Source organism: Jaculus jaculus, chromosome 15 (genome assembly GCF_020740685.1).
Source record: "Jaculus jaculus isolate mJacJac1 chromosome 15, mJacJac1.mat.Y.cur, whole genome shotgun sequence".
NCBI classification, from domain to species: Eukaryota; Metazoa; Chordata; class Mammalia; order Rodentia; family Dipodidae; genus Jaculus; species Jaculus jaculus.
This window is the reverse complement of record NC_059116.1, coordinates 36,138,237-36,166,218: the sequence shown is the minus strand read 5'-3', so window position 1 is coordinate 36,166,218 and position 27,982 is coordinate 36,138,237. Positions and strand designations below refer to the sequence as shown.

Here is a 27,982-nt window from a genome sequence, read left to right as displayed (position 1 = left end):
GAGAGAATGAGCACACCAGGGTCTTCAGCCACTGTAAATGAACTCCAGACACATGTGCCACCTTGTGCATCTGGCTTATTTCAGTCCTGGAGAATCAAACCTGGGTCCTTTGGCTTTGCATGCAAATGACTTAACTGCTAAGCCATCTCTCCAGCCTATTTTGTGTTTTGTTTTGTTTGTTTGGTTCGTCAGTTTTGTTTTTTCGAGGTAGGGTCTTACTCTAGCCCCTGATGACCTAGAATTTACTCTGTAGTCTCAGGCTGGCCTTGACCTCAATCCCTCTACCTCTGCCCCCCAAGTGTTAGGATTGAAGGTGTGCATCACCACCATGCCCAATTTGTTTTGTGGTTTTAATTTTGTTTTTGTTTTTCAAGGGAGGATCTCGCTCTAGCCCAGGCTGACCTGGAATTCACTATGTAGTCTCAGGGTGGCCTCGAACTCATGGCAACCCTCCTACCTCTGTCTCCTGAGTGCTGGGATTAAAAGCATCCACCACCACACCCATCTTATTTTTCTTTTCTTTTTTTAAATTTTTATTTATTTTTTTATTTTTCTCAATTTACAAGCTTATTTTTTGTGAGGCAGGACCTCACTCTAGTGTACACTAATCTGGAACTCACTCTGTATCCCAGGCTGCCCTTGAACTTGTGGGGATCCTCCTGCCTCAGCCTCCTGAGTGCTGGGATGACTGGTGTGAACCACTACAACCGGCTAATGGCCCTTGAAACAAGCAAAATGAAAGCATGTGGCCATGTGGGAATGCTGCATGCTCCAGAGGTCACTGGGGTCATCACCTCCATCTAACAGTGGCTACAGAGGCCCATGTGGGGGTGTCTTTACGACACCTCTCTTATTCTTGCAGGGACATGTCCAAAGAACAGGAACCTATACCCAGTCTGGATGATCCCGCTCTCCTTAACAAACACCTCTCCCCAGACTTGCAGGAGAGGAGGAAAGAGGTCACAGCTCCCAACCCCCAGCATTCACCAGTCCCCAAGGTCCCCTGGGTGACAGTCACCTTGAAGTGACACCAGCTGGGTCTGGCTCCCCTCCTCCACTTCTGTTTCCATGGGGACAGATGTCCTTTCCACAGATCAGCCCAAGATCTCTCCCCTCCCCCTCTCCATCTCTTTAAGGACTCCAGGTTGTCATCTGCCTCCTGTCCCCTGGCTGGCCTCCTGCTCTGCATGACAGTCAGGTCCCACCACCAGCTGGGCCCCTTTCTTCGTGCCTCAGCTACCCTACCCTCACCAGAGGCCTGTGTGGTGTCTCTGGATAGCCCTGGGGGTGAGTAACAGTGGAGGGACCCAGCCTCTCTCCCTGGGCCTATCCTGCCTCCTCTCCCCTCCCGCAGCCCAGGAAGACAGCCAAGAAAGATGGTGAGATGTTTATTGCGGTGGCAGTGACACAGTTTGTGGCCCTGGAACCGAGAAAAGGGTAGAAAAGGCGGATACAGAGGGACTCTGTGTAATCTATGCCCCCCCCATCCCACTTAGCAGCCAGGGCCCCTGGCAGGCTGGGAGCAGGACAAGGCTGTGTGTCTGTGTGTCTGTGTGTCAGGGGCTCTGCGTGACTGGGTAGAGCAGGGCCAGGTGCTCGGCGCCCTGCACTGGCAGTGGCCTTGAGCTGTAGTGTGACACCAGGTCTGGCACGCTGGCGAAGGGCCCGCTGTGCTGGCCCAGCACCACCTGGTTCTCCCGGGTCCGTGCGAACTTCAGGTGCAGGAAGCCCTGGCTGCTCCTGGGGAAGGAAGTCAGAGGCCCCTGAGTGCCCCAGACCCAGCCCACGCCCCATCTCCTCGAGGGCAGGGCCCGGGGTGGACACAGGGCCTCCTCCAGGGACACCTGGGCAGGGTAGACTGTCTCCCTGGAGTCTCTGTCTCCAAGGCCTCACTCTGCGCCCCAGCCAGGGGGTGCTGCAGAGCACAGCACCTGCATTCTAATGGGACCCAGTTCATGTCACTTTCCATCCCACAGGGTGGCCCTAGATTCCCTCCCAGCTCAGCCCCAAGTGTCCTTGGGCTAAGCCTCACATTCTGACCAACTGTTCAGGGTCCTGGTCTGCCTTAGGTCTCATCTCTGGCTGGAAACCAGCAGGCACGCAGTTGATGTTGGGTCAGTGAAATGATCCACTGAGCCCTCCCACTTGCTTTGTATTTTTTTTTTTTCGAGGTAGGGTCTTACTCCAGCCCAGACTGGCCTGGAATTCACTATGGAGTCTCAGGGTGGCCTCGAACACATGGCAATCCTCCTACCTCTGCCTCCCAAGTGCTGGGATTAAAGGCGTGCGCCACCACGCCCGGCTTGCTTTGTATTTTTGAGACAGGGTCTTATGGTAGCCCTCAACCTTGCTATGTAGCTGAGGCAGACCTTGAACTCCTGATCTTCCTCCCTCCCTTCAGCATGCTGGGATGCCACCACACCTGGCTGACACCTCTAGCGTTTTAGGGAGCTGGGGTCTTAAAGTCAAATGCTTTCCAGTTTTGGATAAGAAGTCCAAAAGAATTTTTTTTGGGGGGGGATGGGGACAGATAAGGTCTCGCTCTAGTCCAGGCTGAGCTAGAACTCACTCTTTAGTCCCAGGCTGGCCTTGAACTCACAGCGATCCTCCCACCTCTGCTTTCCGAGTGCTGGGATTAAGGGTGTGTGCCACCATGCCTAGCTCCAAAAGAATCGTAGACACTGACTTCCCAGTGTCACCCAATCCTGAAACTCCTCTATGACTTCTCCATCTTCTTGCGTACCTCTGATGACAGCTCATTACCTGTTGTTACCATGTAGCATGGCCTCCTGGAAGTGAGGACCACTTCATTTCCCCCACAAAACCTTGCCTACTGGTCCAGAATCCCAGGCCCTGTCAGCCAGCCAAGTGAGCCCTCACATGTGACACTTGGCCTCACCTGAGGGACAAGGAGCAGTCCTGGGGGCTGGTCTCACTGAGCCGCACAAGGTAGCTGCCTTCTTTGCAGAGGGACAGGAGGTTCTCCGCATCAGCCCTGCTCAGGGGGCCATGGAACCACCTGCGTGGGGGTGGGGTCAGATACGTCATGAAGGGCTACTGTGTTCACACACACCAGGGCAGGGGGGGCCTGTGCACAGCAAGACAGGTCCTAGGAAGTATCAGGAGACTGGATGCTGACAGCAAGCCATGGGAGAGGACTGCACTCCAGGGTAAACATGGTGCCACTACCCATGATCCACAGTGGCACCTAACTCTGTATTTTTACCTTCAATGACCATACCCCAGCCCTCACTGTGGGTTCTAGGCTGTCACTCTACCTCTGACCACGCCCCAGCCCTCACTGTGGGTTCTAGGCTGTCACTCTACCGCTGACCACGCCCCCAGCCCTCACTGTGGGTTCCAGGCTGTCACTGTACCTCTGACCACGCCCCCAACCCTCACTGTGGGTTCCAGGCTGTCACTGTACCTCTGACCACGCCCCCAGCCCTCACTGTGGGTTCTAGGCTGTCACTCTACCTCTGACCACGCCCCCAGCCCTCACTGTGGGTTCTAGGCTGTCACTCTACCTCTGACCACGCCCCCAGCCTCACTGTGTGTTCTAGGCTGTCACTCTATCTCTGACCACGCCCCCAGCCCTCACTGTGGGTTCTAGGCATGAGCTCTACTGCTAACCCACACCTGAAGTCCTCTAAAATGAAGCCTTTTTTGTTTGTTTTGTTTTGTTTAGGCAGGGTCTCCCTCTATAGCTCCTGCTGACTTGGGACTGGGAAATCCTTCTGCCTCATCCTCCTGAGAGCTGGGATGACAGGCATCCACCACTTGTCCCCACTCATCTGTTTTCTGTCAGTGTGTCTACGGATGGTGTGAGCAGTGGGCAACGTGCCAAAGACAGAAGGACCAATTTCAGCCGGTGGCTGTCTTCGCACTGGTGGGTTCACTGGCCTTGAGGCCTGGGCTTAGATAACCCACTGTTCACACAGCTCCAGCTCTGCAACCAGCCCAGCACTAAGAAGAGCGTGCCACCCAATCCTGCTGGTTCCTTCCCATGACGACCATGGTGTTCGTGTCTCTGCCTCAGGGTTAAAAGCCCACCATCCAAATGAAGGGAGGATTTTTCCCTGAGTATCTTGAGAGATTTGAGCCTGAGGCTCAGAAAGGTTAAGCGAGTTGCCTGAGGCCACACAGATAGAGTTATGGGCTAGGAATTTGAATCCGGACGCTGACACCAGAGTGGATAAGGAGCTGGGCATCTGTTTCCTAACAGTGCTAGTGATCAGTGGCTCCTTGAAGAGCTGTGTGTGTGTGTGTGGGGGGGGTGCCCACACAATTGTTCTCCCAGCGCTTGGGAGGTGGCTCAGGCATTGGAGGCTAGCCTGGGATACATGAGACCTTGTCCCATTTCCTCCACAGAAATGAATGAGTCAGTTCCCCTGCTCTCCTGGTCTGAGGAGGGCAGAGACACGTCCTGGCTGCACTGCACCTGCAGATGGTTGGCAGGACCCCGGCCGCCTCCTTCCCTTCCACACTCACGGCTGCTTCTCCAGGGGCAGGGTCGGGTCCACGCGCTCTGCCGGCGGGGCTCTCCGGGGCTCCTTCGTGGAGCCAGGGGTCCTTTCCCACTCGGGACCATCGAACTGCACTGGAGAAGGGTCGGAGAGCAAAGGGTTAATGGACCCCCGCCCACTTTGCGGAGGCGGGGCAGGCGCCAGCCAATGGTATCTCAGTAGGGACCACACATAGCAGGGGCGGGACAGAGCGTTGAACAACAAATCAGAGAAGGAGGCGTGGCTAGGGGGTCGGCAGGTGGGAAGGGTTTAAGTTGGGCAGTTGGTCCCCAATTCACTTGTGGGCTTTGCCCCCAACTCCTTCCAAGTCATGAAAGAAATGGCAGAAGGTCAGTTTCATTTCACACTAAAAGGACTTCCTTCCGTTTCTAAGGAAACTGCAGTTTTCCTAGGGACAGGAGATGGCTGTTAGCCATTCACCATCTAGTGAGAATTAGACCACCATGACAGCAGCCAAAACAAGGACATGTCGTGCTGTGGAAATGGATGAGTGGGACACTCAGCGGTCAGGGCCTGGGTCCAGGAACCACCTGCAAACGCCCTGGAGATGTGATCTTTCTTCCACTCCCAAGGCTGGTCATATTCATCTGCAGGCCGCTCGTCTTCCAGCGGGAGGCGGCTCTGCCGAGGCTTCTGTCCACAAGGGACGTCGTCCTCTGGCTCTGGGTCCTGCTCTTCGTAAGGAGTGTCGTACAGCTGAACTGCCCTGCATGGGAGTTCTGGGAGATGGACACCGGTCACCCCTCCTTCCACGGAGAACCCGGGCTTTTCTCTCCCAGCCCTGCTCACTTACCACTCACAACTCTTTGGGCATCATAGGGCTCCATATACCCATCATCTGGGGGTGGCGGGTGAGGCTGGGCATCGAAGGGGTCCGAATACTCAGTGTCCACTTCCAGCTGGCAACAAAAGGAGGAGGGATAGTCAAGGATTCAGGGTCACTCCCACTGGGTGGCACCATGCTCCTTGTCTGCCCTGCCTGGGCTGACTATCTCCAAACTATTCTTGTTTTAAATATATGCATATATTTTACATTTTTATTTTGGGCACACACACACACACACACACACACACACACACACAGAGGGAGGGGGAGAGGTGGGGGAGAGAGAGGGACGGAGAGAGAGAGAGAATTGGGGTACCAGGGCCTTAGCCACTGCAATGGAACTCCAGACACTTGTACCACCTAATGGGCATGTGCAACCTTGTGTTTGCCTCACCTTTGTGCATCTGGCTTACCTTGGTTCTGAAGAGTTGAACATGTGTCCTTAAGCTTTGCAGGCAAGTGCCTTAACTGCTAAGCCATCTTTCAAGCCCCATTCTTGTTTTAGGTGGAAGGGCATGGGGTGTGCTCTATACCACCCTTCCCTTGCTCCAAGCCTCCCTCCTCCAATGAGTGAATGGTCATCAAGTATAAGCATAGTGTGGATTCTTTCCACACATTTATTCACAATTATAACCCTTAGTAAGCCTACAAGCCCATTTTACAGGACAGAGATCAAAGCACAGAGAAGGTAAGTGACTTTGGCAAGGTCACACAGCTAGTATGTAAGAGACAGAGTGTGATTCCAGGCTGTGGGTGCCTTTGTCTCCTCTAGGGTCCCTTAGGTCTTAGCCACTGCCTGGCACAGTCTGTAGTCACCCTCCTGAAATCCTTCACTGGCCACCACCTCTGCAGGCTTTGCAAGCAAGCGCCTTCACTGACGAGCCATCTCCCCAGCCCTGACTTTGACTCTACGTACAAAGCCAGGCAGGCTTGTCATTATAACACTTGGGAGGCTGAGGCAGGAGGATCACAGGTTCCAGACTAGTCAGGGCTACAGAGTGAAGTCTGGGACATATCTTAAAATAAAATTCTTGGCTATATCTTAAAATAAAAACCAACAGATACAGTAGAACCCTGTGAGGCTCAGGTACCACTTGTGTGAAGTGGGCTGACAACAGCAGCAAGGACATGGTAAGGGCCAGCCGTATAGCTGGAGTGGTCTTGGGAAAGTAGCCGCTGGTCAGAAGGGGGCTGCGAGGAGAGGACCATAGGGTGGGGGTGATGAGAGAGACAAGAGTCTGGTGACCCGACACCCCTGGCATCACACACAAACAAGCTCCTGACCTTCACCCCCCAGGGTCTCCCAGGCCACACACCTCATCCCCTGGACTGCCCAGTAGCGCCTTGGCTCGGGCCATGTCCGCGGCTTCCACTTTGATCAGCCGGTGCTTTGGAGAGTCATATTTGGTGTCTCCCGGGCCAGCAGGGTCTGGCTCCAGGCGACCCTCGGCGTCCTCATAAGGGTCCTCGAAGTCCAGATCCTTCTGCTCACGGTAGGCCCTCAGGATGTCACTGTCTGTGTAGTCTGGGGTAGGCGGCTGTGGCGGGGGCCTCCGGCCACCAAAGCTCAGGTAGTCCCGCAACCACTTGGCCATCTGGATGTCCCTCACCCCAAACCCGGCTAGTGTCTGAGGGAGACCCACATGTCCTGTCTTGGTCCAGTCCTTGAAGGGAGGAGGAAGAAGGTGAGGAGGAAGGGGAAGAGATGAAGATAAGGAGAAAGAGGAGAAAGAGGAAGAGGAAAAAGAGAGGGAGAAACAGGAAAGGGAGGAAGAAGAGGAGGATGATAATGAGAGGGAGAAGAGGGAAAGGAAGAGGAGGAGGAAGGGAATGGAAGGAGGAGGAGAAACGGCGGGAAGAGATCAGATGCGCCCTTGGCTGGGCTCAGTGCGATCAGGTGAGACGTGAAAGAGGGCGACAGGCAGGAGGGACAGCAGCGGACAGGGCACCTTACCGGGTTCCAGCGGGACAACGGTGGCAGCGGGCGCCCTGGGGTGCTGCGGACGTCACAGGGTCCTAGGGCATCGCAGGAGGCACCCTTCCCCTGACAGCTTGGGGATCCCTAGCCGGGGAAAGGAACAGACCGCGGGTGTCCTGTGTTTCCCCGCAGCGTTCCATGCAAAGTTGCATAGAGGGCTAAGGACCCTGGCCTGGCCGGTCACCTCCTTTGTGGTGTTGCTGCTGCCACCTCCACCGCACAAAGGGACATAAAAACCCTCCCTGAGTCCCTTGCTCCAGCTTTGGGGGGCGTGCAGGCGAGAGAGGAGGTGGGACTTTGGAGAAGAGGATGGCTGTGCACCTCCCACACACCCAGGGGCTGGCTACGTCAGGGCTTCCCGCCCCCTTGCAGGTGCTTGGGAGGGAGGAGGAGGTGGGGACAAGGAGGCTGTCGCGGGTGAGGACACAGCTTCAAGATGGACAGGAGGAGGGGGGAATGTGTGAAGGAGGAGGGGCCAGGCGATGTCACCGCTATGGAGGGTGGAGATGGACCTCTGTGCCGGGGTCTGGGACAGTGCCCTTGGGAGTGGGAAGAGGTTGGAGATATCCCCGGGTGCACAGTGTGGCAGCTGGAGGAGGCAGAGAGGGGACATGGAGGACGGGGCCCCCACTCCCCCAAAAGAGGCTCTTCCTGCTCCTCCTCTGGTGGAGGCAGCTGGCCCTGGGAATGAAGATGCTATCTGGCCCTTCCTGGTGACATCTGTCCCTTTGTGGCTTCTGGGGGCAGGAGGGAGGGACAGAAGGGAGGTCTCGCCCGTACTGACTGTTTGAAGCAGCTGCTGCTTGGGTTAACTGGATACAGGAGGTTTGGGGTGGGGGCGGTGACGGAGGAAAGGAGATAAGGGTGGCTGGCTTCGATCTGGAAGAATGACACCCCGGTTTCCCCTCTCCAGGACAGGATGGAGAAGACAAAGAGTCCGGTGGAAGTCAGAGCTGTCCTCCTGCAGGAGCGCAGTCGGGAGTAGGGTTCACAGCATCCCTGTGTGCCTCAGTTTCTTCAAGCGGAGAACGGAACTTTGGATAGGAAACCCTTGTGGCTTTGAGGCACTGCCCGAAGGAAGCGAGTTACCACTCAGGTTCTATGTTTTGAGGATGGGGAAACCGAGGCACAGAGCGGAAGGGGGGGCGTGTTCCACTCGAGTCACCCAGTAGCTCGTTTGTTCCTGGACATCTTGGGGTGGCACTGGGTATGTTTGTGGACTCAGCAGACCCCTCTGATGGGAGCCCTGTTTTCCAGATGGGGAAACTGAGGCGGAGAGCAGGGGTCTTGGCACTCCTGGATTTCAGTCCTCCCAACACAGACCTGTTGGATTCCACCCTCCTTCACAAAGCTTTCACACTCGTCCACCGACGAGGCGAGGCGCAGCCCCCAGGGACGGGCGGGTAATTGTCTTGCTTTCTGTCACCGGGACTGCACGAGCTGTTGACAGATCTCATCACGTCCAAGTCCTCCCTCTGCGGGGGAGCCGCCGGCGGCTGCGGCATAAATATTTGAAAAGGGCGTCTAATTACTGCCAACCGATCAGAGCCCGGGGCGGAATCAAACGCCGTTTGACTTCCCGGCGCCTTTGAGGCGCTTCTCCTGGGGACTCGGGAGAAAGACAGCCAGGCCTGTGACCTTGAATTTCACGGTGGCCTCTTGGGGGTTTGGGTTCCTGATGAAGAGGTAGCGAGGGTAAGGTGTGAGGAGTGGGACACGGCTAGGACAAAGCCCAGGGGGTGGGACCCTCGCTTCGCGTGGGAGTAGAGTCTATGGTGTGGGAGGGGCTTTCGGGGGTGCATGAGGCTCACAGGGCTTGACCGGAGTCGCTGGAGTTCAGTGACTGTCTGCCCTGACCTTGGGTGATGGACAGCTCTGCCCACCCACAGCACTTCCTGGTGGTCCAACTTAAGTGCTTTGTTTTTTTCCAAACACCCCACTGCCCTATCCTCAATGGAGTCCAACTATGGGTGGGATGCGGTTCAGTGGAAGGGGCTCTGGGTGTCACCCAGCACTACAAAATAACAGAAATACAGAGATGTGAGGGTACGCTTCCGCGGATATTGGTGTAATCCCAACGCTGGGTACACACAGTATTGGTTCCAGAACATTCCATCATCCCACAGGAAGCCCCAACCCTCCCCAGCCCCCCACAGATCCACTTCCTGTCTCTGGATTGGTTTGTTCTGGACGTTTCCTGTCATGGAGTCCTGCTCTGTGTGACCTCGACATGTCCTCAAGGCCTCCGCTGCTGTTCATGGCTGCAGGTTCACTGTGTGGCACACCGTAGGTGCACCATCTATGCATGTAGGCTGGTGGGATTTCAGGAAGGAGCTAGTAGCTGAGGGGACAGATGTGGGGCCCATTATGGGCCACAAAGACTCCTAGGCGCTCCTGAGATGGGTCTACCTTGAGTCGGTCTAATGGCAGAGAAACCATCTTGCCCTGGGAAGCCTGAAGTCTCATGGAGGAGATACACGCCTAAACACACTCCCAGTCCACGGGGGACTCCAGAGTTGGTCCTCTGCAGTGCACAGCCTGACAAGAGGCTGTGTCTCCAGTTTAATGGATGAGGCATAGGCCTGACTTCCAAGGTCCCCAAGTCAGACAGGGGAGGCTCAGCCTGTCCCTAACGTTCCAGTCTGTGGTAAGCGCCATGGGGCTCCAAGATGAAAAGTGCCACTGGGGGGCCTTGCAGACTCCATACAAGTCCCTCACTCCCTCGGATCCCTGGGCTGAGTGTCTCTTCCTCTGCCATGGTGGTCAGCAACTGGGCACCAGGGTTCAGAGCGCTAGCATGAGCCCTTCTTTGTGAGGCCAGAGCAGGCAGCTGGGGTGGCTCCACCAGAAACCCCATCCAGTCCCTCTGCGCTCCGGCTGCCAGGTGGCACCAAGGGAGCTGATGGATGGGATGTGAGATCAGGCCTGACAGCTCCCTGAGACCAGATGACAGCCTGAGCCTTGGAGTGAGCAGTAGGGGAGGGGCAAGTAAGCACCCACCACAGATCTCCATGAGAGGGGTCCATGGGCATGGATGAAAGAACAGTCTCCCAGGAAAATCAGAATTAAAAGTAAAAAATCCAGGGCCTGGGTGGAGTGGACACAGTGCCTAGCATGCATGAGGTCCTGGAGTCCATATCCAGTGCTACATAAACCAGGCATTGTGCCATACACCTGTCACCTCAGCACTGGAGAGGTGGAGGCAGGAAGATCTGGAGTTCAAAGTCATCCTCAGCTACATAGTGAGTCTGACACCAGCCTGGACTCAGACAGAAAAAGAGAGGGAGGGAGGAAGAACATTCCAGGCTAAGTGTGTTGACACACGTCTGTGATCTCAGCATTCAGGAGGCTGAGGCAGGAGGACATCAAGTTAGAATAGAAGCTAGACTAGGCTAGAGAGTGAGATCTTGCATTTTAAAAAGTATATATATATGCGCCAAATCAGCACCATGGAAGCAGAGGTGGAGGGTTGCCGTGAGTTTGAGGCCAGCCTAAGACATAGTGAACTCCAGGTCGGCCTGGGGGCTACAGTGAGACCCTACCTTTAAAAACAAAACAGATCAATCAGTGGGAAGGGTACAGGGGAGCAGGCAGAGCCCTGGAACTCCTGAAACCTAGCTTTCCACATCTGTGAATTGATGCTGTGACTGCCTACTAAGCCCTTGTATGGGTTAGGGGCTGGAGACAGGACCAGCCACACCATTGGGGCCCTCATGAAGCCCCCTGAAGACTGGGATCCAGCCAGGAGATACCCTAGGACCTTTGTCCACTGATGTTTGCAACCCAAGGCTGTGACAGTATTGAGTCCAGAGCCTGGTCCTCAGCACAGGACCATTGCTGCTCCACAGTTTCATCGTCATTTTTGCAGTGCTGGGAATAGAACCCAGAGCTGTGCCCATTTTGGACAGTTTTGAGTTCTGTGGGGAAGAGATTCAGAGCACAGTATGTTTCCATAGTGCTCACGAGAGAGAATCAGGCCTTGGTGAAGCCGGGACACTGCAGCTCTCAACACCCTGCTGGGAGGCTGGCCTGGAGGTGCTTCAGTGTGGACATCAAGGCTCCCAGGGTCCTCAGCAGACGCTGTGCGCATGGCAGTGCTGGAGGGTGATGGGCCTCCTGCCCATGCCTCCGGCTTCTAAGGTAGCCAGTGATGGATCCCACTGGACTGGGATGGAGATGGGCAAGGCTCAGCTGCTGCCATCACTGTCCTCACTGTCCCCATAGGCACCCAGCTGGCTCAGGGAGGAGGCAGTAGGGGTTGGGGATGCAGAGTCAGCCGCCTTCCTGCTGTCAGGGGCTCCTGTAGGGAGGACATGTGCCAGTCACACAACCCAGGGTTACGTCTGCTGGTCTGTGAGCCCAGGGCATAAATCTTAGTCTTGCCACCCTTTACATGACAACCCATCCAGAACTGCACCTAGGCAGGTGAGTGCCCTATAGTACAGAAACAAGAACAAGTGCCAGGCCAGGTGCCACAGTGCCTGGGCAGGTGCAGACCAGTCTCTACCTCCCACTCCTGCTGTGTGACTTCTAGTAAGTGGGTGGCCCTCTCAGTGGTTCAGTACTGCCTCTAACAAATGGGGTGCTAACAGCACATGGTCAGCAGCTGTGGGGCCACTGGAGGCACTGCTGTGGACTCACCCTGGTGGCCCTTGGCGTCCAGCTTTGTCTTCTTCACCACCACTAAGCCAGCCAGCTGGGTCCTGCTGCCCTCCGCCTTCCTCTTGGCCTTCTGGGCCTGCAGGGCGATCAGGGTAAGAGTCTGACCCCAGCCCTACCAAACTGGCTGGAGGCCTTTCTCACCAGCATCTTCACAGTGATAAACTTACTCTGGCTCTCTCCTACTATAAATTCCTGTACGGCTGCCCACTGCCTCGGGCTTGAGACTCACAGTCTAGTTCATCCTCCATCCCACACCCCCTGCACTTACATTTTCCAAGTGGCCCCTGGCTTCTTACTTGTATATCATTAGCCCTGGAATACTGTAATTTCCTCTTGTTCGCCAGGCAAACTCCTACTCACCCCTCAACACCCAACCCAAGTACTTCTATCTATGAGGGGCTTGGGTCAGGGCTACAATTCCTCTACTTCCTGTTAACTGTCTCCCAACTAACCATCTGTGTGATGCAAGGGGGTGGCAGAATGGCCCCCTCCCAGCAGCTCGCAAGCAGGGACTGCTTTGATTCTGGGTTCCATAGCCTCTGGAGTGCTGGGTGATAGGCACGTTCTCTATTCTGTGCATAAACAGAAAAGCCGGGCCACAGGATTAAAGGGACCCTGCTTGAGGAGGGAGCTGAGGAGGCAATTTGAGGTGAAACTGAAGCAGGAGGACCATGACTTTGGGGCCAGCTTGGAATAAAGAGACTATCAGGCTGGAGAGATGGCTCAGCAGTTAAGGCATTTGCCGGCAAAGCCTAACAACCCAGGTTTGGTTCCCCAGTGTCCACATAAAGCCAGATGCACAAGGTGGCACATGCATCTGGAGTGCATTTGCAGGCCAGTGTGGGGTGGGCAAGTGAGGCCTGGCAGCATCCTGCCTCCCTTGCAGCTAGACTCAGCCATCCTGGTAGAAGGGGACCACAGAGCCACACCTGCATCTGCACCGGCCTCCCTTGCCCATCACCTGCTGGCAGCAGGACCCGAGGGTGCTATGGTCTACTTTTAAGTCAATCATGGCCCATCCCTATGCTGACCTAACATCCATGAAGCTACAAAAACTCTTAAGTCTTCTTAAGGTGGGTGTGGTGACGCACGCTTTAATCCCAGCATTCTGGAGGCAGAGGTAGGAGGGTGGATATGAGTTTGAGGCCAGCCTGGGCTAGAGAGGGAATTCCAGGTCAGCCTGGGATAACTTGAGACCCTGCCTCAAAAATACCAAACAAGGCCGGGCATGGTGGTGCACGACTTTAATCCTAGCACTCAGGAAGCAGAGGTAGGAGGATCGCCATGAGTTTGAAGACACCCTGAGACTACGGAGTGAATTCAAGGTCACCCTGGACCAGAGTGAGACCTTACCAAAAAACAAAATAAATAAATAATAAAACAAACAAACAAGCAAACAAAAAAACAGTGTCAACAGACCCTGGTTTCCACCAGTCCCAGAGCTACCAAAAATATCAGGCAGCATCAGGGACCTGAGGCAAAGATGTTCCCGCAGTGCCTTATCCTGCCCACCTGATGTTTCTACCAGTAGATTTCCAGTATTTTCATTTGTTACTTTCTCTTTTCTGATACTGGAGTAACCTGAACCTGTGTTGCTGGCCATGGCCACTCATACTTGGCTTCAGAAAACTGTCTCTTACCTCTTCGAGGTGAACACTGTGTGTCTGTTTTTGTTTTATTCCCATGCCAACTATGTTCCCACGGGCGTCAGTGTTCAGTTCCCACAGGCTCTGAGAGCACATGCAGCAGCGACCATGGAGCCTGGAACCGGCTACTGCCGGCCTCTTAGGAGAAGGCCAGCTACCCCTTATTTTGCCTGACCCTGCTGGACCTGAGCACCTAGATCCCTGGGGCTCTGCTCACCTCATCCAGGATGGTAGTGGGGTTGGGCTTTGTGGCTGGATGTGATGGGACAGAGATGGCCTCGTCCTCTGAGTCAGAATCCTCTAGAAGCCTACGTTGGCGAGCCTCCTCCAGCAGGGCCCTGTGACAAGGAACATGGAACATGGGAGCTCTGTAGGTTGCACGAAGCCCTGCTGCCCTGCCTCATGCTGGGAGGGCCAGAGTGAGGGAAAAAGTTACATTTTTTTAAAAAATTTGCTGGGTGTGGTGGCACATGCCTTTAATCCCAGCACTCGGGAGGCAGAGATAGGATTGCCGTGAGTTCAAGGCCACCCTGAGACTCCATAGTGAATTCCACGTCAGCCTGGGCTAGAGTGAGACCCTACCTCGAAAAACCAAAAAACAATTATTTTGGGAGAGACAGACAGAGAGAAATGGGCAGGCCAGGGTCTGTAGCCACTGCAAGTGGACTCCAGGCGTATGTGCCCCTCATGCATCTGGTTTACGTGGGTCCTGGGGAATGGAACCTGAGTCCTTTGGCTTAATAGTCAAACACCTTAACTGCTTAGCCATCTCTCCAGCCCAAAAGTTACATTCTTTTTTTACAATGAACTTTTTAAAAATTTTCTGAGGCTGGGTCTCACTCTAGCCCAGACTGACCTGAAACTTACTCTGTAGCCCTAGATGTCCTCAAACTCATGGCATCTTCCCACTTCAGCCCTCCCAGTGGAGTGCTAATACTAAGGAGGTGTGCCACCATGTCCAGCTCTGACAATGAATTTTTAGGGCAGCAGCTCAGTGGCCAAGGTCTTGCCCGGCATAGGTAAGAACCTGAATTTATTTCCAGCACAGCAAAAATAATTAAATTAAGCTGGGCATGGTGGCTTACGTCTTTAATCCCAGCATTTGGGAGAAAGTGGTAGGAAGATCACTGTCAGTTCAAGACCACCCTGAGACTATATAGTAAATTCCAGGTCAGCCTGGGCTAGAGTGAGACTCTACCTTGAAAAAAACAAATAACAGTAATTATTTAATAATGATGGCAATGGTACTGAACACCTGTTGTTCCAGCACTGGACCACAGAGGCAGCAGGACCAGTAGTTCAAGGTCATCCTTGGCTATATAGTGAATTCCGGGTCAGCATGGGCTACATGTGAGACCACCTCACAACCCAAAATAAGCCAGGCGTGCTGGCATATACCTTTAATCCCAGCAGTCTGGAAGCAGAAGTAGGAGGATCTCTGTGTGTTCAAGGCCAACCCGAGACTACATAGTGAATTCTAGATTAGCCTGAGCTAGATCAAGACTCTATCTTAGAAAGAAAGAAAGAAAGAAAGAAAGAAAGAAAGAAAGAAAGAAAGAAAGAGGGAGGGAGGGAGGGAGGGAGGGAGGGAGGGAGGGAGGGAGGGAGGGAGGGAGGGAGGGAGGAAGGAAGGAAGGAAACAGCCTTGTCCCAGCACTTGGGAAGTAGAGGTAGAATTGTGAGTCCAAGGCCACTGTTTCAAACTGCACCCCCTACAAAAAAGAATGGGGGAAAGGGGCTGGAGGGATGTCTTAGTGGTTAAGGCATTTGCTTGCAAAGCCAAGGGACCCAGGTTCGATTCCCCAGGACCCACATTAGCTGGATGTGCAAGGGGGCGCATGCATCTGCAATGGCTGGAGACCCAGGTGCGCCCATTCTCTCTCTCTCTCTCTCTCCCTCTTTCTCTGTCAAATACATAAATAAATATAAAATATTAAAAAAAAAAAGAATGGGGAGCCGGGTGTGGTGGCACACACTTTAATCCCAATATTCAGAAGGCAGAGGTAGGAGGATTGCTGTGAGTTCAAGGCCACCCTGAGACCACTGAGTGAATTCCAGGTCAGCCTGGGCTAAAGCGAGACCATACCTCAAAAAAACCTAAATAACTAAGTAAATAAATGGGGCTGGGAGATGGCTCAGTAGTTAAAGGCTCTTGCTTGTAAAGCCTGCCAGCCTGGGTACAATTCCTCAGCAGCACACATTAAGCCAGGTGGGCATTCATTTGCAGTGGCAAAAGACTCTGGTGTACCTGCGCATACATGCACACACACAGACAAAATTAATTAATTATTTTCAAAAGATTTATTTTTATTTATTTATTTAGAGACAGAGATGGGGGAATGTGTGAGAATGGGTGTGCCAGGATTTCTAGCCACTGCAAAAGAACTCCAGACACATGCTTCACCATGTATGTCTGGCTTACATGGGACCTGGAGAATTGAATCTGGGTCGTTAGGCTTCACAGGCAAGCACCTTAACCACTAAGCCATTTCTCCAGCCCTGACAAAATTAAAAAAAAAAAAAAAAAGAATGTAAGACCTTTTATTTATTCGCTGTGGCCAGTATCTTTGGAGGCTTGGACAGAGCCAAGTTGTCTAGACAAGCCTGGCTGGGCCATCCCCAGCCTCCTCCACCTTCGCCCCCTGGATCTTGGTACCAACCACAACAGTGCCCAGGCTGTGAGGAGCAGGGTGGCATCAGAACGAGCCAGGCACAGATGGAGCTATCAGCCTTTGTCACTCTGGTCAGTGTGACACATTCTGCCTGTCTGGGGGCCTGCTGGGGACCATGCCAACCTTGACCAAGGCCCTGGGGAAGCAGAAGCACACTGGGTCTAAAGGATTGTCAGCCAGGAGGTCTCAATCCTTAGCCCTTGTGTGCAAGGCCCTGACCTGGGGCTCCTGGTGCAAGCTAGTGACAGAACCTGAGGCACAGCAGCTCCCACTGTCTACAGTCAGTCAGGGCCACAGATTCAAACAATGTGTGTGCCCTGACACATGAGGGCCATCCTATAGTCAAGATTTAGTCTGTGGATCCCCAACTATCATCATTCAATGAAGAGGCCCTGTGGAGAGCTGCGATGTGCCGCACCCTAAAGATGGCATCGGCTTCCGCCTTCTGCTAGCCCGATAGCGAGCGCTCTCTGGGATAAACAAGCCCTTATTTGGCTGAGGCTGCTTAATTAATTCTGCTTCCTTAATCGTGGACCTATCTGCATGGGCCACGTGGCTCACTAGGGTTGGCTAGCGCAGGACTACTTAGCTGGTGGGTCGGCTCTCCCCCGGGTCAGAAGATTGTTCAAGGTTCCTGAATAAACTGCTTAAAGAAGAGCTCTCAGGTCGCATCATTCTTGCTGGTCGAGGTGGTTGCGACAAGGCACCAACTGCCAGTCCCAGAGAAAAATTCCAGGAACCCATTTTTTGGGGGGCAGCAAGGGTATGTGTGGTGGTCTGATTTGTGTCTCCCATGGTGGTCTGAACTGCGTCCCCCATAGAATCACATGTTTCAATACTTGATCTTCAGCTGGTAGCAGTTTGGAAGGTGGAGCTTGCTGAAGGAGGTGTATTTCTGGAGATGAGATTTGGGGCTCATACCCCAGATCCCCTTTTAGCTGTTTTTGCTTAGATGGCCTTGAACTCATGACAATCCTCCTACCTCTCCCTCCCAAGTGCTAAGATTAAAGGTGTGCACCACCATGCCTGGTTCCCTCTCTTGCTGTTTTTTTATTTTTATTTTTTTCTTCAAGGTAGGGTCTCACTTTAGCTCAGACTGACCTGGAATAATTCACTATTTAGTCTCAGGGTGGCCTTGAACTCACAACAATCCTCCTATCTCTACCTCCCAAGTGCTGGGAATAAAGGCATGAGCCACCACGCCCAGAGCTCTCTTGCTGTTTTTACAGCTGCTGTGACATAGGTGATGCCCAGCCTCTGCTCTATCTTTTTTTTTCTTTTTTTTTTTTTTTAGGTAGGGTCTCACTCTGTTCCAGGATGACCTGAAATTCACTATGTAGTCTCAGGGTGGCCTCGAACTCATGGTGATCCTCCTACCTCTGCCTCCCAAGTGCTGGGATTAAAGGTGTGCGCCACCACAACCAGCTACACTCTCTGTCCTCTCACATACATAATCCTCTGCTCCAGAGCACACTGGGCGCCGTTCAGTTCCCTCTCTTTGGCAAGAGCATTGTACTTGTCCTTCTTAGTAAACTTAATGTAAGCTTTTTCTAATTCTTTCTCCTGGTAATGAAGTTTCTCCTTCTAAACTCCTCCTTCATTGTCTGAAAGATTCATTCTTACCCTCTGTGAGTCAAGGAACCCAGAGCCACTGACTCAGTGGAGCTCTGATGATGGCCAAGTCCTATACTGTAGTAAGGGTTAAGCCCAACTGAGAGCTGAGACAAAGGTCTCTACTGCCCTTAGAGAAAGTGTTAAGATGAGTGCTTAGCCCAGTGCTCCACTGGTATCTGGGACTTCAGCACATGCCAAGTTGAGGGGCCACATGTCGCTGACACCATGGGGCTGGGATATCTGTGAGCTCCCTGGAGAAGAGGTCTAGAAGACCTGTCTGGTCTCCCCAAGGGCCTCTGCTCTGTCCTACAGCTACAGTCCAACACAGATAGGCGGGCAAGATGCTCAAGTGTTTCCTGCGAGCATAAGGATGGGACTTCTATTCCCAGAACCCACAAGGGGCAGAGCTGTAATCCTAGTACAGGGAGGGTCCTGAGGCTTGCTGACTAGCCTGTCGGCCTGCTGGGGGACTTCTAGGCCAGTAAGAGACCCAGACTCAAAACGGATGGAGCCGGGCATGGTGGTGCACACCTTTAATATCATCACCTAGGAGGAAGAGGTAGGAGGATCACCATGAGTTTGAGGCCATCCTGAGACTACAGTGAATTCCAGGTCAGCCTAGATTAGAGTGAGACCCTACTTTAAAAAGGTGGATGGAGCCTGAGGAAAGGACACCCAAGGTTGTCCTCTGTCCTCAACCCACATGCCTGCACTTATGCAAATACACACACAGAGAAAGAAAAATCCACAAGCCCCAGCTGAGGTGTGGCTCAGTGGAGGGCATCACCCCACACATGTGAGGTTCCAGCAGAGCAACAAGATAGCTACAAGGTCCAGAGCTGTCCTTGGAGCCCTGTCAACTGGAGGGCCCTATCGTATCCCAGAATGGATGTCACAAGAGACAGGAGAGGAGAGGTCCCTATGCAGGCACCAGAAGTGGTGAAAAGCTCCAGGGGGGGACTCACGCAGTCTCTAGCTCGTCCTCCTCACGCTGCCTCCGCTCGCGCTCCTCCTGGGACACGCGGTGCTGCTGCAGCATGGCCTCGAAGTCCACGTGCGCCTGCCGCTGGTTCAGCTCCTTCAGCTCCTGCAGGTTCTCCAGCACCTCCATCTCCAGCTTCGAGTCCTTCGTGCGGTTCTCCAGTACCTGACGGTGGGCAGGGATGGGGGCAGCCGGTGGGGGTGAGTCTTGAGCCTGGGCAAGTGCACCCCATCCCGGGAAAGCTCACTCATGTCCCAGCTCACCTTCATGGGGTTGTTCAGCTCCTCTTCCTCCCGCTCCTTCTGCACACGCTTCTCCTCCTCCTCCAGGAGCTTCTCGGCCTGGAAGTTGCGCGTGGCTCCGTGCTCCATGGTGTAGTCTGTGTTTTCGGGGTCTGTCTGGGTGTGAAGGGACAGGTGTCAGTAGAGACATCTCCTCAGCAGCTGCCGCAGGCAATCTCTCATTCTTGCCAGCTTCTCTTTCCCATTCTTATCTAGGTGTCTGGCCAACGGGATGTTTCTTTCACATATTCTCAGCGACCCCTCTGCAGAAGCCGCCGACTCCGACACAAGTGGTGCACCTACCACCTGCTATGTCACTTTCTACCTTCCCCGTTGTGAGGTTTAGGACCTCCCGTCTATGTGCCCCATGCCCTGCTTGCCATGTGTGGGGGGCATGCCTGCCATCCTAGCATGTGGGAGGTGGAGGCAGGAGGATCAGGAGCTTAAGATCATCCTCTGCTCTACATTGAATTTGAGACCAGCCTGGGTTATAGAGTTCTAAGTGAGCTTGGGCTATCATGTGAGACTTGACTTCAAAAGAGTCGGGATGTTTTCAGTGGTAGAGTGACAGCCTAGAACCCAGTGTGTGCTGGGGGCGCTGTCAGTAGTAGTGACAGCCTTAGAACCCACAGTGAGGCTGGGGGTGTGTTCAGTGGTAGAATGACAGCCTAGAACACACAGTGAGGGCTGAGCTGGGTGTGTGATCACACACAATCCACTGGTTTGTCTTTACAAGTGATGCCACCAAGAATACCACCCTAGCCAGGAGTGGTGGCACATGCCTTTAATCTCAGCACTCAGGAGACAGAGGTAGGAGGATTGCTGTGAGACTGAGGCCACCTTGAGAGTACATAGTGACACAGTCACAAGAGTGCTGGGCCAGGAGCACATGGCCAGAGATGGAGGGAGGCCCAGAGCAATCTAGTCATCTGTGTGACTTTGTGGAGGCTACAGGTCAGCCTGGGACAGTGTGAGACCCTACCTCAAAAAAACAAAAAAAGAGCTGGAGAGATGGCTTAGAGGTTAAGCGCTTGCCTGTGAAGCCTAAGGACCTTGGTTTGAGGCTTGATTCCCCAGGACCCATGTTAGCTAGATGCACAGGGGGTGCACACATCTGGAGTTCATTTGCAGTGGCTAGAGGCCCTGGTGTGCCCACTGCCTCTCTCTTTCTCTGCCTCTTTCTCTCTCTCTGTTGCTCTCAAATAAATAAATAAATAAAAATAATAAAAAAGAAAAGAAAAAAGCAAACCTCCCTGGAATCCTTGTTACTTTCCTGGGGATAAGCTGAACAGGGCTCTGGAGGAAGAGGGCATGGGTGGGCCATTGCAGAGTCCCCTCAGTGAAGGGGGCTATGGAGGTAGAGCAGCTACCCTACCTTGAAGGTGATCTCTGCCAGGCAGCGCGTGCACTTGATGTAGAAGCGGAAGATGGGCAGGCCCAGGTAGACCTCATTCTGCACCGTCTCCTTGCGGGCATTGAACTTCTTGCCCTTGTAGATGTACTCTCCACACGTCTTACACCTGTGAGGGGGGATGGGAGCCACATGCTACCTCGGAGCCAGCTCCTACTGTGGATGCCATGCACCAACATGACATGGCAGCCTGCTTGCCCCTGGGGATGAAGAGCTCCCTCCCTAAATCCATGGCCCCCCACTTCCAGGCTGGCTCCTCTCATTCAGGCCTGCCTGGCCTCTACCAAGTTTCACCTCAGGAAACACTCAGACTGGAGGCCACAAGCATGCCTGGTGTACATGTAGCCTCCGCAAAGTCACACAGATGACTACAGGCCTCCCTCCCTCCATCCTTGTGACCGTGACAACCAACACCCTGGCTCTGTCATGCCTCAGGGCCTCTGCTTTGCCATCCTCATAGCCCAACACCCTCCCTAACTTAGCACCCAGCTGAGGATGGCCCCTTCTCCGAGGCCAATACTACCACTCTGCCTGCCTCATGTTCCAGCACCCGTGTGAAGGCCTCTGACTACATGTTTTTCACTCGTGCTCTGATTGGCCACCACAAGCCAGGGACTTGGTCCATGCCACTGTACAATTGGGGAAAACAGCAAGTGCCTCACCAATGACTGTGGGAACAAAGGAATGAAGGTAAGGGTGATGGCTCCATCTACTACCAGCTTGATCAAGTCAGGAATCAAATAGGAGACATGCCTCTTGGACGCCACCCCTCTAGGTTTAAATCTTTTCCTGTTGCTGTTTTTGTTTTGTTTTTGCAAGGCAGGGTCCCACTCTAGCCCAGGCTGAGGCTGACCTGGAATTCACTCTGTAGTCCCGGGGGCCTCAAACTCAAAAAGATCCTCCTACCTCTGCCTCCCAAGTGCTGGGATTAAATGTGTACACCACCATAACTGGGCCCAATCTTTCAGTTTTTAAAAAGCAACAGAGAAACTGAACTCAGGACCTTGCACGTGCTCTACCACTGAGTGCCCCTCAGCTCCATGTGAATTTAATCTCAAGAGAGAGCAAGGTGAGACTGCGGAGAGGTGGCTGCCTCACTGTGTCAATGTCTGAGGTAGGACTAGTGGCCTGGTCTGAATGCTGGGAATAGCCACCTCTGCAAACGTGGTCACTGGGTCCACTTGATGTGACATGATGCTGGGGACCCCAAGGCACCCACCTCATGTTGAAGGGTGCCATCAAGCGCACGACGTACTGCCGATCCTTGGGCAGCTTGAGTTTGGGAATCTTTGACGGGTCAAAGTCAGGTGGATAGTATTTCTGCAGGGAGAAAAGAGGAGTGGGCATGGCTGTGTTCTGAAGCAGAGGCAATCCATAGAGGGAATGAAGGGGGTCTGGAAGCCACATGGGGAATGTAAGGATACTCCAGTTCAAGGGTTCATCAATGGTCTTGGACAGTCAGTCATGGGAAAACAGTAAGGCAGTGTGGGGAGAAGGGATAGTATACAAGCTTGCAGAATCCATTCCCAGGAAGTCACCAGGTTCTCATAACTCCTGAGTAACAACATATATGAAATGAAATGCTGCTTGACTGGGAAAGTTCTAGAGACCCAGGGTTTGTAGTGGGGCGACCCATGGAGCCCCTTCTGTCCATAATGTGCCAAGACTGCAGAAGGAACCAGGTCGCTTAATAGAAACCATATTGTTGGCACAAGTCAGAATGCACTGACAGTTGTACCAGGGAAGAGGGGAAACCCCCTGGTATGTAGCTCATGATGCCAGCCAAGGGCAATGCTGACAAGAATCTCTAGATAGGGGCTGGAGAGATGGTGCAGTGGTTAAGGTGCTTGCCTGCAAAGCCTGACGACCCAGGTTTGATTCAACATAAAGCCTGCACGGTGTGCCGCACTGGGGGCCCAGGCATGTCCATTCTCTCTTTCTTTCTGTCTCTCTTCTATCTCTCTATGCTTGCAAATAAATAATAGAGCCTGGTGTGGTTGTGTATGCCTTTAATCCCAGCATTCAGGAGGCAGAGGTAGGAGGATTGCCTAGAGTGCAGGCCACCCTGAGACTACATAGTGAATTCCAGGTCAGCCAGAGCTAGAGTGAGACTCTACCTCAGAAAACAAAATAAAAACAAACAAACAAAAGTAAATAAATAAGAATTTCTAAGGTAATGTGATGAGTTCTTAGGATATATGCCTACGAGTGGTATAGCTGGGTCGTATGGTAGATCTAGTTTTAGCTGTCTCAGGAACCTCCACACAGATTTCCACAATGGCTGCACTACCTTAGAGATACTGACACATCCATGCTTATTGCAGCTCTACTCACAATATCTAAGAAATGGAACCAGCCTAGATGTGCCTCAACTGATGAATGGATAATGAGGATGTGGTGATTTATACAATGGAGTTCTATTCAGTGGTAAAGAAAAATGAAATGTGCAGGAAAATAGACCTGGAAAGGTTTATACTTAGTGAGGTAACTCAGGCCCAAAAAGCCAAGCACCACATGCTCTCTCTCATATGTGGATCCTAGCTAGAAATGTTTGGGCTTGTGTATGAGTTGGAATAAAAATCAGTAGCAGGGCTGGAGGGATTGCTTAGTGGTTAAGGTGTTTGCCTGCAAAGCCAAAGGAACCATGTTCAATTCCCCAGGACCCACGTTAGGCAGATGCACAAGGAGGCACAAGCATCTGGAGTTCTTTTGCAGTGGCTGGAATCCCTGGTGTGCCCATTCTCTTTCTCTCTCTCCCTCTTTCTATGTCAAATAAATAAATAATATATTTTAAAAAATCAGTAGCAGATGCCAATAAGCTAGAAAGGGGCTATAAGGGAGGGAGGAGAGGAAAGGACTTAAGGGGATAGTATTATATATATGTAAGTAGATGAACAGATTAATGGGGGTGAGGTCAAGGGAAGAGATTGAGTAAAGGAAGGGTAGAGGAGGGTTAATCCAAATCTAAGAGGGTATAAATAAGTCATATGGAAACCTACATTTTTAGATAATGGCAAATCCAGAAGACATATATCGTTACTAGAAAATTTTTAGTGCCAGGGATGGGAAACCTTGAGGCTCTTGGTTTCCCACCAGGAATAGATAGTAAGACCCTATTGATGAAGACTCCATGTGCTTGGGCTGCAGGTCACTGAGAAATCCTGCTGGAGCTGAGCTGAAAACCTCCTCCATGTAGACCACCGAACAGAAAGCTGGAAAAAGCTATGCTGCATGCAGCTCCATGGGAGAGAGGGGTCATCAGTGGAGATAAAGAACAGTGGACACCTCAAGCCTTAAGTTTGGCCAGCCAAGCCAAATGAGCCAATGGGTAGAATCATGGCATCTGTTATGGGGGAAACCAAATGCTCTCTAATTGGACTGGAGGCCCACTCTACTAGAGAGAATACATGCCTGATACTGAAAACCTATGATGGGTGAAGTCAAGCCCTAGTGGAGTAACGCCTCCTGGTGTCTGGCTAAATGCATATATTATGCTCACCAAACTCCCTGGTAAGAATTATTCTTAACATTCATAGCATATATTAATGCTATTCTCACTTTATTTATTTTGAGAGAGACAGAGAACATTGGTGTGCCAGGGCCTCAGCCACTGTAACTGAACTCCAGATGCCTGTGCCACTCAGTGGGCATGTGCAACTTTACATTTGCCTCAACTTTGTGCATCTGGCTTATTTGGGATCTGGAGTCAAACATGAGTCTTTGGCTTTGCAGGCAAGTGCCTTAACCACTAAACCATCTCTCCAGCCCCTACTCTCACTTTTTTTTTTTTTTTTTTCCCTAGAGGTAGGATTTCACTCTAGCCCAGGCTGATCTGGAATTCACTATGTCGTCTCAGGGTGGCCTTGAACTCACGGCGATCCTCCCACCTCTGCCTCCCAAGTGCTGGGATTAAAGGCGTGCGCCACCACGCCCGGCCTACTCTCACTTTTGGTTAGAGAAGATTCCCTTTTCAGATGGCCATGACCTCTGGGATGACTCAAAAAGCACCACAGTGCTGAGAAGTGACAAAGGAGTGCTAGCACTAAAACATCTCCATGACACCTTCCAAGGCTCAGAGTCCACTGCGGAAGAAGTGGGAGAAGAATGTAAGAGCCAAAAGGAGGATAGAACTCTTTACAACACACTGTTCTAGACACAAAATGGCCTGGATATCCATGAATTCACAGTGCCTGGCACTACCTACGCAAGACCAGTACAATAGGAGGAAAAGATGATGACATCAAAGAGAGACTGGCTGAGAGAGGGAGGGAATAGGATGGCAAAGGGAAAGTGCGGAGGGGAGGGAATTATCATGATTTATTTTCTATAATTATGGAAGCTGTCAATAAAAAAAAAAAAAGATTTAAGAATTTCTAGCTGAGAGTGGTGGCACACACCTTTAATCCCAGCACTTGGGAGGCAGAGGTAGGAAGATCACTGAGAGTTCAAGGTCACCCTGAGACGACATAGTGAATTCCTGGTCACCCCTAGAGTGAGACCCTACCTCAGAAAACCAGGGGAAAAAAAAAAAGAATTTCTAGACAGAGTTGCCTGGGGACTCATTTCTGCATAGGAGCCTGAAGTGATGAATGTAGGGACAGTGACTTTAGACTTTGGTTTAAGAAAATCACGGTAAAACAGCTGTGGTGGTGCACACCTGACAGTCATCACTTGGGAGGCTGAGACAGGAAGAGCTTGAGCTCCAGGCTGGTCTGGGTACACAGTGTCTGAAAAACAAAAAGCAACAACAACCCACTTCCCAAAAACCTCAAAAGCAAAATAATAATATGATAATAACTCCAGGGAGAAATCAAATCAAACTTAGTTTTAAAAAATATTTTGGGGCTGCAGAGACGGCTTAGTGGTTAAGTGCTTGCCTGTGAAAACTAAGGACCACGGTTCGAGGCTCGGTTCCCCAGGTCCCATGTTAGCCAGATGCACAAGGGGGCGCACGCATCTGGAGTTCGTTTGCAGAGGCTGGAAGCCCTGGCATGCCCATTCTCTCTCTCTCCCTCTATCTGTCTTTCTGTCTGTGTCTGTCGCTCTCAAATAAATAAATTAAAAAAAAGTTAAAAAAAAAAGAATTATGTTTTTAAAAAATATTTTGATGTATTTATTTATTGGAGAGAGAGAGGCAGATAGAGAACGGGTACACCAGGGCCTCAAGCCACTGGGCATGCACCCCATTGTGCATCTGGCTTATGTGGGTCCTGGGGAATTAAGGCTAGGTCCTTTGGCTTTGCCTGCAAGCACCTTAACCGCTAAGGCATTTCTCCAGCCCAAGACTTAGGGTTTTTTTGTTGTTGTTGTTGTTGTTGTTATTTGGTTTTTCAGGGTAAGGTCTCACTTTAGCTGATGTTGACATGGATTTCACTGTGTAGTCTCAGGGTAGCCTTGAACTCATGACGATCCTCCTACCTCTGCCTCCCGAGAGCCACCATGCCTGGCTAAGAAAAAATATTTTTTCAAAAATAAAAATAAAAATTGGGCCCTAGGGGTGTAACATCTGCTGCTGTCTGGCTAAATGTATATATTATGCTTATCAAACTGCCCAGTAAGCACTTCTGTTAATGTTCACCCTTATATTAATGCTACTCTCACTTTTGGTGGAGAATCTTCTCTTTTCATATGGCAGTGACCTTGGGATAACTCAGAAGGCATCATGGTGCTGGAAAGAAGTGACAGGAGTGCTTAGCACTGCAATATCTCTATCACACCTTCCAAGGCTCAGGGTCTAATGCGGAAGAGGTGGCAGAAAGAACGTAAGAGCCAAAGGAAGGGTAGGACTCCTTACAATGTGCTCCCTCTAGACACAAAATGGCCTGGATAGCCATGACCTCAGAGTGCCTGACACTACCTACACAAGACCATCATAAGAGAAGGAAAAGATCATGACATCAAAATAAAAGAGACACTGAATGAGATGGGGAGGGGATATGATGGAGAATGGAGTTTCAAAGGGGAAAGTGGTGTGAGGGAGGGCATTGCCATGGGATATTTTTTATAATCATGGAAGTTATCAATAAAAATTTGAAAAAAAAAAAGAACTCCAAGTAAGCATGTAGAGTTATGAAGTAGAAGGGACTCGTGGGTCCCGCCCCAAGAGACAATGATTGGGTATTCCGAGCTCCACCCCCCAATGCTGATTAGCTACACCGAGAACTGGACCAGCGGATTCAACGAAAGACCTCCCGCAAGGGAAGGGATTGGGAGGAGTATGGGAAAGCCCGCCCCGAGGGAGGCTGTTGAGGAAGAAAAAAAACAACGTTTCAAAAGTAAGTCACCGGAAAGAAGCCCGCCTCTCCCTGAGACCCGCTCTAGGCAGAAGGCTTGCGTCTGCCAGCACTTACGTTTAAAACTTTCCGCTCCGACATCTTCGCTTCGTACTTGTCCTAACAGCTCCCGAGAAGTGGCCGAGCTCCGTCTTAACGGACCTTCTCCGACTGGGCAGGCACTTCCGTTTGCGTCACTTCCGCACCCGCGCCTCCACTTTTTCATTGGCTCTCATTGCTGTTTATCAAGCTCCGAGTCCTACGTTCTTTCTCCGCCGGGGTCGCAGTCAGTGGGGCGCACAAGAAAGGTTCTGTCATCCATCTCGATTTGGGGGAGCTGGAAGGCGTGGGAGAGCTGTAGCTCCTCCTACCTAAAAGTTGGCTGCTCATCCGGACACCCCTTGTTCTTTGTTTTGGGGCTCTGTTGTCGGGGAGAGTTGAAACCCAAGTCCTTTGCACGTGCTCTACCATCAACCACTTTTAGGTTTGTTTGTTTTTTTAATTAACCGGGCGTGGTAGCGCACGCCTTTAATCCCAGCACTGGGGAGGCAGAGGAAGGAGGATTGCCGCAAATTCGAGGCGACCCTGAGATACAAAGTGAGTTCCAAGTGATTTTATTTTAATAATTTTTATTTATTTATTTGAGAGCGACAGACACAGAGAGAAAGACAGATAGAGGGAGTGAGAGAGAATGGGTGCACCAGGGCTTCCAGCCACTGCAAATGAACTCCAGACGCGTGCGCCCCCTTGTGCATCTGGCTAACGTGGGGCCTGGGGAACCGAGCCTCGAACCGGGGTCCTTAGGCTTCACATGCAAGCGCTTAACCGCTAAGCCATCTCTCCAGCCCTCCAAGTGATTTTAACTCCTTAAAAATTATTTAGTGCCAAGCATGGTGGCGCACGCCTTTAATCCCAGCATTCGGGAGGCAGAGGTAGGAGGGGCGCCGTGAGTTCGAGGCCACCCTGAGACTACATAGTTAATTCCGGGTCAGCCTCAGCTAGAGTGAGACCCTACTTCGAAAAGCCAAAAAAAAAAAAAAAAAAAAAAGTGAATTCCAGGTCAGCCTGGCTAGAGCGATACACACACACACACACACACACACACACACACA

The 27,982-nt window shown here is 52.1% G+C and overlaps 2 protein-coding genes across 2 annotated transcripts; both read right to left on the bottom strand.

Annotated features, from left to right (window-relative positions):
- Nucleotides 1-1,372: 1,372 nt before the first annotated feature.
- On the bottom strand, nucleotides 1,373-7,724 carry Shd (Src homology 2 domain containing transforming protein D). Its single transcript, XM_004654956.2, has 7 exons — nucleotides 7,307-7,724; nucleotides 6,669-7,016; nucleotides 5,320-5,425; nucleotides 5,057-5,245; nucleotides 4,492-4,600; nucleotides 2,900-3,019; nucleotides 1,373-1,740 (listed from the first exon to the last, which is right to left on the bottom strand). The coding sequence occupies exons 2-7, from the start codon at nucleotides 6,945-6,947 to the stop codon at nucleotides 1,557-1,559; spliced, it is 987 nt and encodes a 328-aa protein (XP_004655013.2). The 5' UTR covers nucleotides 6,948-7,016; nucleotides 7,307-7,724; the 3' UTR covers nucleotides 1,373-1,556.
- Nucleotides 7,725-9,371: 1,647 nt separating this feature from the next.
- On the bottom strand, nucleotides 9,372-27,051 carry Yju2 (YJU2 splicing factor homolog). Its single transcript, XM_045135313.1, has 8 exons — nucleotides 26,949-27,051; nucleotides 21,818-21,918; nucleotides 20,563-20,707; nucleotides 19,170-19,304; nucleotides 18,890-19,071; nucleotides 13,856-13,976; nucleotides 11,972-12,068; nucleotides 9,372-11,630 (listed from the first exon to the last, which is right to left on the bottom strand). The coding sequence occupies exons 1-8, from the start codon at nucleotides 26,970-26,972 to the stop codon at nucleotides 11,518-11,520; spliced, it is 918 nt and encodes a 305-aa protein (XP_044991248.1). The 5' UTR covers nucleotides 26,973-27,051; the 3' UTR covers nucleotides 9,372-11,517.
- Nucleotides 27,052-27,982: the final 931 nt, after the last annotated feature.